Genomic DNA, 12163 nt, shown 5'->3' on the forward strand with positions numbered 1-12163 from the left:
CCTTTGTTGCATTTGATATTGTGGATCGCTCTCCCCATGTTAAGCAGAACCTGTCACGAGCTGTATCATTTCTTGTAATTCCAATGATCCCTTTGATAGCTTGCACAATTTGTTCACCCATTCAGTAGCCTGTTCGATTGGCACCTGGCTGAATTTCCTCTTGCTTTTCTTCATGACAAAATTTCCTTTCATAAACTCTGCATATACCTCAGGAGTGGTTTCATGTAAGGCCAGCATTTCTGCATAGTAGTCAGGACCCCATCTGGCATAGTTGACATGATCGTACACACTCAATCATGGCAGCATCCTGTCTAGGTATCAGGGTGTGTGCTTTCAAATGCTGTTTGCTCGAATGAAGTCTAGCATGATCTCTACAAGCTCCATGTAGGCGGTCCAATATACATAGTTTGGATCGCTGATGAACAAGTCATCAAACTCCTTCCAGAGCTTCTGCGTGTCTTGGCACATCAAGATGTCTGCCAATCTGCACACATTTTCACTTATGACTTCTTCATTCTTGGGATTCTTCTCAATGAGTTCATGTATTGATGAGACCTGTTCATCCAGTTCTGCCAGGCATCGTTCACCAGCCCAATTCCGAAATGCTGACCACTTGATTCGGCAGAGAGCCTCGTATACTAACATATGGCCAGGGACCGTTCTGTAGTATGTCTTTCCCTCCATGATAGCATATGTAGAATTTTGCACAAAGATTCCAGCCTCCACCCAAACATAATCTAAGCCAGCATACTCAACATGTTGACCAATTGCTTTCAAGAAGTTGAAGAGAATGTGCAAGCCACCTATCAGTACTATGACATTGTCATATTTATCAGGATTCGACCAGCACAGCTCTTTTGATCGAATGTACAGGGGTAGATCTCCAACGACAACCACATGCTTTTGCCCCAGGTGTTGAGTAATCTTCTGAAATCGATTCAGTAGTGTAGTAACAGTGTCATTGTTGTCTGCAGGAGCCCGAAGTATCGGGATCATGCCAACTGTTGTAGCTGGTGCATCTACTTTACTGCAATGCTCAATGTAAGCTGACCAAGAGGGAAACTTCTGGTCGCTCGTACTGTACATTCTGCATAAGATCCATGCCTGATTTAGACCATGCCTCAGTCCTTGTATTTCATCTATCCCCCATTGATCCAGCTGAATCTCACCAGGGAAGATAGGTTTAGGTCTTCCAACAGAGCCTTCTATGCATGTGTCCAATTCATGTAGCTTCTGAAGGTTTGAGTCTCGCGTTCTGTTTCGTTCAACTGTCTGTGGTGTGTTCTCTTGTGGTGCAGCAGGGCCACGCTGCCACAGAACACACTGGGTGCTGTGGAATGTGTTCTTCCCATCTATCATTTCTTCAAGGACATCAATGTTGTCAAATGAGGCTATGACAATACGACTAAACTAATAGGGAACAATTCCATTAGGAATATATATGTACCCATTCTGATCATATCGTTGTAGAATATGATTTGCAATTGTTGTGTCTACCCGACGCACTGTGTCTATGCTAATAGTGTGTCCAGCAGCATGAAACAAGTTGACTCGTTTTTCTGATATTGTAGCCTGGTGCAGAGTTAAGCCAAGACCCACATGTATAGGGGTCAATTTTCTAATCTCAGATGCAATGTATGCAATATGTTGAGCAATACTGCATATCGTCGTTTGCATATCATGTTCCTCTTCTTCAGAATCCTCCATATCACCTCCAAACAACACACTTAAGAATAGATGTAGGCTATTTGGAATCACCCTGGTCACAAAATAAACACAGATGTCCTGATGCACCAGCTGCCTTTCGTTTATATTTAAAAAGACTAACTGGCTCCATGTCTACTCTCTATGCTTGTCTGAAATTAATTGAACATCACGGTACCGAAATTCGCAGACATAATTTTAATGTTCTTTTCCCCAACAAAATTGATAAGAAAATTCTTTATTCTACTCATCAGTAATACACCGAAACAATATTAAAATGTTAAAGTGTGTAATAGAAGCGGTAACATATAATGATTATGAATCTGTCATTAACATAATATTAATATATTTATGCATAAAACTGACAAGAGTCGTAAGGATATGCTGTCATGACTCACTATCAGATGTTTTGTCTACAGAGAAGATATGAGTCCAATAATTGCATCTGTAGGAGGACTGCAATTTTAATAGAGCACGTCAGCATAGCCTATAATAGGCATCAGAAATCTTTCTGGTGTCTATTAAGAAGAGATGTCTGAATTCACACACATATTTTCTAGAATACTATTTCAAGCAAGGAATTGTAAGTATTTTACAGATATATAGATGAAGTTATTTTGAGAGTGAAGTATCAAGAAAGAATCAAGCCTCAGCCTCAGATGTTTTATGCAACTGTCTCACCTTTAACTGGCGGACGGCATTTCTGGAATCATCACTGAAATGAACCTTCGTAGTGACTTGAATGTTATCTTTATTCATGAGGGTTTCCATATCCGCAACCTTCTACAAAATAATAGTAAAATAGATGCTATAGTTTGAGACTAATACCACTTTAGCTAGTAAATACTACCATACTAAGAATAAATACTAATACTATACTTCCACTAATACTACTACCACTACTCTAACATGATGATGACTGTTACGTCATAATTAGGGACACAACTAACACTTATCGCTACTACTGCTGTACTACTATTAATACAGGTACGTAGTAGTAGTAGTAGTAGTAGTAGTAGTAGTAGTAGTAGTAGTAGTAGTAGTAGTAGTAGAGAGTACCTTTAGTAGTAGTACTACAGGTACGTAGTAGTATAGTAGTAGTAGTAGTAGTAGTAGTAGTAGTAGTAGTAGTAGTAACAATTATTCTGAACAATTATTCTGAGAGTACCTTTACTACTACTACTACTACTACTACTACTACTACTACTACAGGTACGTAGTAGTAGTAGTAGTAGTAGTAGTAGTAGTAATAGTAGTAGTAGTAGTAGTAGTAACAATTATTATTAGTAGTAGTAACAATTATTCTGAGAGTACCTTTAAATACTACTACTACTACTATACTACAAAAAGTACTACTACTACTACTACTACTAAGTTACTACTACTACTCGCTACTTACTACTCTGTACTAACATAATAAAGCTAATATACATTATTAATGCCTGGAAGACACTTGATGTGTAACAAGCATTTTGAGATTACTGCTAAAGCCATCTGCAATGTCCCCTCCTAAGTACCATGCAGGCCCAAACATTTCGCCATAAAAGTTAAATTTGATCTGTAACAAAACATGATAAAGCTATACACAAAACTCAGCTCAATATATTGAGGCATTCGGGATGTCCAGCACACCCTTATGAAAATAGAAGGGAAAAGTAGGACAAACGTAGGACAACAACATTAATCATGTTCATAAATGTACTGGGTAAAAAAACGAATGTGTTAAAAGTGGCATTACTGAGAAAACACTTTTAAAATGTTTTATGTTGTGCTCAGTTTGTACCTATATTTTCAATTATATCCAAAATAACATGAATGTTATGTAACAGTTGGGTTACAGTTATATGAAATGTATCAAGGTACTGAGAAAAAACATATAGAAAACTTTATATGGGACAGACGGACAGTCAGAAGGATGGAAATAAAACCTGTAATCCCTTCTGGATAGACAGAAATTGATTTTGAGGGTGTCCATTTAATATGCTGAGATGATATGGTCCCGCAAATAGGAAGATATATCTTGCTTAAAAAAAAAACAAAAAACAAACAAACAAACAAACAAACAAACAAACAAACCAACCAACCAACCAACCTTCCCATGACTCTTGACCTTTATAATAACACAAGGAATACGTACGCTTTAAGAGCAATTCGCGGCATTTTAAAACAAATTAGTAGGAAAAAGTAGGAAAAACAAGGTATTTTGAAGAAAAAGTAAGAAAAATCAACAATTAAATACAACTGTTTTTAATTGTATTTAAGAGGTCGGTTATAATCATAAACATATGTCTTTGTATGCCATTTAGCAGGGCGCAAAAGGACTGCGTAAGGAAGATCATGTTGGCTAATTAAATAGCCTCGCGTCGTGACGTCACTTAACAACAGCGTCAGTTTCAAATAATTTCGTACAGGTAAGACGCAATTGTTATTTTTAATTTTAACGTTAATTGGTCATGCCGGTTAAAGTTTCAGTTTTGGGTCACAGTTATGTCCGTAGGCTTGGGGAAGTCGTCAATAGAAGGAATTCTGGTTGGAAAAACCTCAGGTTGGACGAATCTGAAGTTTTATTAAAATTTGTCGGGAAAGTTAGCGGCCGTGTGAACGATTTATTTCAGGGTCAGTTCCGTGAACATTTGAAATCATTCAAGCCCAGTGTGGTTGTGTTACAAATATGAGGTAACGATATAGATAGAACTGAGGTCGTACCGACAAAAATAGCACGGCATGTAATTTCAATTGCGGAATGGCTTCTGTTAGGATGTTCTGTACGGCATGTCTGCATTATGCAGTTGTTGCCTAGATTAGAAACTCGGTATCTGCCCACGTCAGTTTACAATCAAAAGGTCAGAGAGGTTAACCAAAGCATCAAGTCATTGGTAGCTGATATTGCTAATGTGACCTATCATAAACACAGAGGTTTAAGGAAAGTCCGGTAGATATATTTTGCCGCGACGGAGTTCACCTGAACGCTTTGCACGGGATCCCTAAGTATTTGAGGAGCGTACGTGGGGCGGTGATTTCATCATACCGTACTGTCGGCAAGTGTGCCAGTAAGTAAATAAATACATAAATAAAAATAAACAGGATAATATAAAAAAAAAAAAAAAAAAGGATAATATAAAAAAAAAAAAAAAATAATAATAATATTAATAAAAAATAATAATAAATAAATAAATAAAAAAAATAAAAAAATAATAATAATAATAATAATAAAAAAAATAAAAGGCTGACATTATTGACAGAAATTCAGTTGCACAATATCATATTTATTGAATTGATTGCAGTTGCAGGTGCACATATAGGTGCTAAAACGGCTTCATTGGTGTTTCCAGATATTTATTGGTATGTTTCCAGATATTTAGTGGATCACATGTGGGCTTTTGTGAGCTTCATTGGTGTGTTTCCAGATATTTAATGGATCACATGTGGGCTTTTGTGAGCTTCATTGGTGTGTTTCCAGATATATAGTGGATCACATGTGGGCTTTTGTGAGCTTCATTGGTGTGTTTCCAGATATTTAATGGATCACATGTGGGCTTTTGTGAGCTTCATTGGTGTGTTTCCAGATATTTAGTGGATCGCATGTGGGCTTTTGTGAGCTTCATTGGTGTGTTTCCAGATATTTAGTGGATCACATGTGGGCTTTTGTGAGCTTCATTGGTGTGTTTCCAGATATTTAGTGGATCACATGTGGGCTTTTGCGAGACACATGTAGTGATTAGTGTTAATTAATTGGCTTCAGTAAGCTTAACAGTGGTTGTTAAAATTATTTTTGTCTCAACATGCATTATGTACAAATGGGCCAGTGAGATAACAGCATGTTCATATAGTTAATGCATGTAAAAATTGTGTATCATAGATACTTGGCAACTATGTTATGGTTTAATGAACTTTTCTTTTTTTTGAGCATAATGCCACCGCAAAGCAAACGAAAATCGGCCGTGGGAAACAAGTCTCTAGCAAGACCAAAAAGGCGGCGGTCTGCAAGGGGACCAGCAACCGTTGAGAAGACTGTGGAGCCATCCACATAACAGATGTCTGAGACAACAACAACGGGTCCAGATGTGTCGGGGCAATCCACATCACATATGTCTGAGACAACAACAACGGGTCCAGATGTATCGGGGCAATCCACATCACAGATGTCTGAGACAAGAACAACGGGTCCCGGTGTGTCGGCAATTGCTGCTGAGGTGATACGCCAGTTGAAGGAAGAGGGTTTGGTCCTGCGACAAGCTCCGTCAGCAACAGGAACCAGCCCAGCTGCTGCTAAAGATGTTAGATCGGGGCCGCGTTTCGGGGAAGTAATTTCTACCGCAACAGCGCCCAGTACGTCACAGGAACAGCCGACATTTATAACTGGTGCCATACAGCAACTGACAAGTACGGCAGCACTGGGTCGTGATGATTATTCAATTAATGGTTTGAATGGTAGCATCTCCCGCCCTTTTGATATAAATGTTGACGTTCGTCACAAAGAAAAAATTTGGTCTGACCAGTTTGTTGATTTTGGTCAGCTTTTGCAAAATCGACCCACTAATGAGTTTGACATTTCTTTTCAAACGAATACTTTTTCGTTGATCCCGAAATCAAGACCAGTACCTATTCGGTCTATGGATGTTTGGAATTCGGCATTCCAAATATATGTCAGAATCGTAGTGAAGACCAGGCCGGATTTGGCAGTTTCTTTGATGAAATATGCAAATATCGTCCAACGGATTGCCAAGAAGGCGGGAGATCAGGCTGCCATAACTTATGACGTTAATTTTAGTAAGTGGAGACAAGCTTCTCCCGAATTACTACCTTTTGATGTGCCAAATAATGAGCTATTCCTCTAGGCCATGGCAACTGGACATTCAGTGCCACCCACTAAGGTTCAGTTCAAGCCATATATTAGTGTAGGTCAGAATAAATTTTGTTTTGCCTTTCAGAGGAATGGGGTATGCAATAGAAACAACTGCTAGTTCAAGCATGTCTGCAAAGCCTGTGGTGGACCCCATTCCTTTTGAAAATGCTCAAAATTCGATAAAGCAAATTACACCAATACCGCAGCACCTCATAATTCAGCAGCAAACCAAAAAACAGGATCCAGTCAGCAGAGTAACGCCCGTTAAATTTGACTATTTGCGTCCCTTCTTAAAAGGATATGATTCAGAATTAGTACAGTTTTTAGAAGCAGGATTTAAGAATGGCTTTTCATTGTGTTATAATGGACCTCAGGCATATAGGTCTAGTCCAAATTTAAAATCTGCTATAGAAATGCCAGGTGTTTTGATGAAAAAAATTAACAAAGAAATAGAGTTGGGTAGGATTGTAGGACCCTTTAACACACACCCTTTTGCCAACTTACAAATTTCACCTTTAGGGCTAGTTCCCAAGAAAGAACCAGGGAAGTATAGGGTTATTCATCACCTGTCCTATCCTTTAGGGTCTTCAATTAACGACGGGATTTCTGATGAACATAAATCAGTACAATATGAAACTTTGGATAAGGCCATATTTCAAATTAACCAACTGGGACAAGGGGCGTTGATGGCAAAGACTGATATAGAGTCTGCTTTTAGAATTATTCCAATAAGCCCATCAGATTATGAACTCTTAGGTATGGAAATAGCAGGGTTATATTACTATGATAGATGTCTACCCATGGGTTGTTCCATTTCGTGCCAATTATTTGAAAGGTTCAGCTCTACTTTACATTGGATAATGGAAAACTATTTTCAGGCCAGGTGGCATACTTTCACCAAGCAGCCCCACAGATGGACAGAATTCCAAGCACAGTTCCACAGCAGTTATTGCGCATTTAAACGAGACAGTCCTTCGACTCATTGATGCAGCACTAACTGATATGTCTAAACAGTTATATCGTAGAGCATTCAGTTTGCTACAACAATTCATACACACAACGTTGCATATGCAGTGCTCCCTGCCAATTAGTGTACATACAGTGGCATTATTCATTGCCCACATGGTGGACATTGGCTTTGCTAGTTCAACCATCACAACTTATATGTCAGCTATAGGATATATACATAAGTTGGAGGCCTTTAAAGATCCCACACAGTTTTTCATTATTCGGAAAATGCTAGCAGGATTAAAGAAAATAAATAAAAGACAAGATTTCAGGCGCCCACTGACAAAACATATATTGTATCAAATTATAAATGCTCTGGATGAAGTTTGTCCAATAAGATACAACAAACTTATGTTCTGGTCAATGTTTTTACTTGCTTTTCATGCATTTTTGCGCATTGGGGAAATCACCTACAGTGGAAACAGTAGGAATATTCTACAGACAAAGAATGTGCAATTCTTCAAAAAGGGTTTGCAAAATCCTTCCAGAGTGAAGATAAGTTTTCACTCTTTCAAGGGTCATTATCACACTGCCCCAATTACCCTATCTCTTAATGCTCAAGCGATAGAGGAATTTTGCCCAGTACATACTTTATACAGGTATCTACATCTTCGAGGTTCTTCTCCGGGTTGTATTTTTGTATTCCTGGGAGGATCTACGGTTTCTTACAGATATTTTTGCAATATATTGAAAAATGCATTGCTTGCAGCAGGATATAGGTCCGAACATTACAAAAGTCACAGTTTTAGAATATCCTACTTTTACTGAGTTGAATCCATGGGATTTTCTTACTTTAATAGCTAAAACTAACTTACTGCGTCGAATGCATGGCATTCTCGTAGCTTCTTACATAAAAATAAAAATGTGTTGATAAAAAATGCATTCTCACACCTCAATACAAAAAACTGCGTCGGATGCATGGCATTCTCGTAGATTAATGTAAAAGGGAACGTGTGTATTTAAAGGTTCTTGTGAATCAACCCTAGATTGTATGTACTTACTATTATTAATAGCTTTAATAAACCCAGTGCTGTCGTGGATGATTGTATCGTATTTTTATTCTGATGGGTGTTTCGATTCAGGTTAGGCTGATATGGCCTTTTAAGTCAGTCAAATTGCTGTGGGTGGGGGTTGCTAGTTTCAGCTATTGCCGGCTGGCAGTAGCTTATCTAGCAAGGTGGCGGATTTCCCCCACCTACAACAGTACTTTTCGCATTTATTATGTAATGTTACTATGTCATTTCACTTTCCTGAACACCTACTTTTGTCAGGTGTTTACTATTACATAATGTGATGTGATGTTATAATTTTATGTCGTTTTTAATAAAACGGCCATTTCAATCTAACCTGGTTTACTGGTTGTTTTTACCTAATGTTCTACAGCTCAGTTAGTTTTATTACAAGTAGCTTGTAATTTATCTGATATAATCCGGACTTCGTAAATAGCAAAAAGACCAAAAAGTAGGAAAAAATTGGAAAAGTAGGATTGCTGGACATTGGAAAAAACAAAGTCCGGAAAACACATTTTCGTATCTCCTATAGGTAATTAAATTAACTGTCAAAAATGGGGAAATCGCCATTAAAGTCCAATTTGATCTGTAACAGTACATGTCCACTTAATATTTTAAGGCAATGTGAGAAAACCCCCCAAAACAACATAAAAATACCATGTGTGACAAACTGACAGACATGCAGATTTTACGAACTGATAATGTCACTTACAAGGTGTTCGTAACGTCTAGTACTCAATAGATGGTACTCCATGTTAATTTAAAAAAACCCAAAAAAAACCCCAACAACAACATCGTTTTGTGTATTTTGTAGCTTTCAGGCGGAATAGTTAGTGTTGGAATTCAATGGACACCCGACTGACTATCTTTGTAAAATTTGTAGTTAATATTTAGTAAATTAACGTTCTGAAGTCCACTCACCGGTTAGCACAAATGTCACGCACTTCCATCTAAATCTCATGAAAACGTTATGCTTAGGTATACCAGTCTTATTGGCAGTAAACAAATGACCCCATTGACAGCAAAACAGTATTAATCGAGTTAATAATAGTAACTATCAAATAGGTTTATGACATGGATATTATGGGTAAGTTATCAGATAAATAGAGATTATTACCCTCGTGTTTTTCGGTATCGTCAATATCATATATTAGGAATAAAAATTGTATTATTCGAGCCTCTGGTGGGCATAATACATTATTTGTATTCTTAACATATGATACTGAGGACACCGAAACACACGAGGGTAATAATCTCTTTATCATATAATCTCAAGCTTAATACCAGTCAGTCATTATCCGATATTCAAATGGCGTAAAAATATGTGACGTGGTGTTTTTTTTAATGGAAATGACGTCAAATTCGAATGACGTCATGTTTTATATCCTTCCATAAAAATAAACTAGTGTTTAACGTCTTTTGTTTTATGAACGCTGGACATCTTTCAATGTAAAGTTGCTATTGAAATGTTTTGTTTGATGACTATGAATGAAACACATCAATTACGGAGTGTCACCCTGGTACGTTTTCTTAAATGTCAATAAACCTAGTGCCGTGACCGTGATTAATTTACATCTAATTTGCAAAGTTATCGAATTCTTAACGTATGTGACCTGAAAAATATCTGAAAAATATTACATACTTTGATTGCACTGAAAATGTAAGATATTATGATAAATATATTTAGTACATGAGGAGAATATATAGATCTGGGCCCGGTTGTTCGGAGGCTGGGTTAACTTAAGCACTGATTAACACTAACTGTGAGTCAAATTCCTTAACCCAGGGTTGGCTAATCACTGGTCAAAAAAAAAAAAAGTTGCTGAAACACACTAAACTCTGGGCTAGCAAACTCAGGCTTAGCTTATTGCTAATGATACCGAAATTATCACAAAAGAACAGCAATAAATTTTTAAAAAGAGAGGATTGAGGTTTTTTGTGATGTTACGTAACTAGATTAAGATGCGTGAAATATTGAGACAATTAGTGAAAACAACAAGGCAGAAACTAGCGGGGTAGAGCAGTTGCAAAAACATGACGTTTTAACTTTAAGGTTGACGACAGGAAATCATTTTGTTTTTGCGCACAATAAATAACACAAGTCAGGGTTTCTGTCAGAGGGTAAAACGATTATGGCGCCATACCAAAATGTTTTTTGTTTTTTTAACCCTAACCCTGAAATTAACCCATTTTTCTTTCTGTGGTTACATTCAGCACACACAGGGGGCTCCGTGGCACAGCGTTCGCCTGATGCGCGATCGATCTAGTATCGATTCCCGTTGGTGGGCCCATTGGGCTATTTCTCGTTCCAGCCAGTGCTCCACAACTGGTATAACAAAGGGCGTGGTATTTACTATCCTGTCTGTGGGATGATGCATATAAAAGATCCCTTGCAGCTAATCGAAAAGAGTAGCCCATGAAGTGGCGACAGCGGGTTTCTTCTCTCAATATCTGTGTGGTCCTTCACCATATGTCCGACGCCATATAACCGTAAATAAAATGTGACGAGTGCGTTGTTAAATAAAACATTTCCTTCAGCACACACATCGAAAATATTATATTAACAACCACGGCGTGCACGGCCGACGCTATGTTGATATCGGAGAACAAGGAGCATTTGTCAACACAGGCAGAAACTGCCGAATCTAATACTGGTGAGCATACTATTAACAAATATGTCAGTGCGCTAACTGTTTCGAGCCAGTCGTTAAATACCATGTTAAAAAAAGCTTGAAATGAACTTGATTGAACAAATAGTTTTGATTAAGAAACTTTAGAATCCGTTAAGGAACACGTAGAGCGTATTAACCAGACACAGGAGATACATAGAGTAAAACTAGAAACTCATGAAGGTAGAATTAAGAAACTAGAAGATTGTGTGGCAAAAGCGTGCACTAACGTAATACCTGAGTTACAAAACTCGGTTGGAAAAATCGAATGACAATTGATCAGAAAAAAAATCCACATTAGACAGTACAATCTACTTCTGTACGGTATTCCTATGTCTACCGATGGTTTTGAATTGGTGAAAAACACAGAGCAAACTCTGTGCACTTTATTCAAGGCTAAACTTAAAATTGATGAGAAACGTGTACAGGAAGTAAAGCTAAGGAATGTATATAGGCTCAGAAAATTCGCAACAGATCCTGCAATCCCTCCAGCAATCATCATATATATCGTCAGTATGCGAGGTTAGGTGTTGATTTTGTCCAAAGGACCACTTTTGGCGGGTACTCGGATTTCGATAGGCACAGATTTGCCGCGACAATTGAACGAAGACAGGGGAGAGCTCGCTCGCATTGAATATAAGCCTCGATGAAAATTTTAAAAAACGACAGCACCCCATAGCATAAATACGTTGTGGGATAAATCATTTAAATAACAGTATCAGTGTCTGGCGGATGTTGTTCCCGACTTCCGATTTGTGTTTTTTCGTTCTTGTTTCCTCTTCTACGATTGAGTGTGAAGTTATCGTGGACTTATTATTTTTGACAGTAACTGTTTTGCAACAATATTGACATGTATTCTTGTCTCTTCATTTATAAGAGCTGATGTAGATGTTGAACAATATTCTACTTTTTTTTTCTTTTCTTTT

At 37.8% G+C, this 12163-nt stretch overlaps 1 protein-coding gene across 6 annotated transcripts in view; it reads right to left on the reverse strand.

Annotated features, from left to right (window-relative positions):
- Nucleotides 1-12163, reverse strand: part of LOC121371082 (gamma-aminobutyric acid type B receptor subunit 1-like) — a 159825-nt gene that overhangs the window by 79487 nt on the left and 68175 nt on the right. For all 6 annotated transcript variants that reach the window (XM_041496717.1, XM_041496716.1, XM_041496715.1 and 3 more), the window contains one exon: nt 2386-2487. In XM_041496717.1, the coding sequence (XP_041352651.1) occupies nt 2386-2487 (102 nt within the window). The remainder of the gene's footprint in view (nt 1-2385; nt 2488-12163) is intronic.

Source organism: Gigantopelta aegis, chromosome 4 (assembly GCF_016097555.1).
Source record: "Gigantopelta aegis isolate Gae_Host chromosome 4, Gae_host_genome, whole genome shotgun sequence".
Classification (NCBI taxonomy): Eukaryota; Metazoa; Mollusca; class Gastropoda; order Neomphalida; family Peltospiridae; genus Gigantopelta; species Gigantopelta aegis.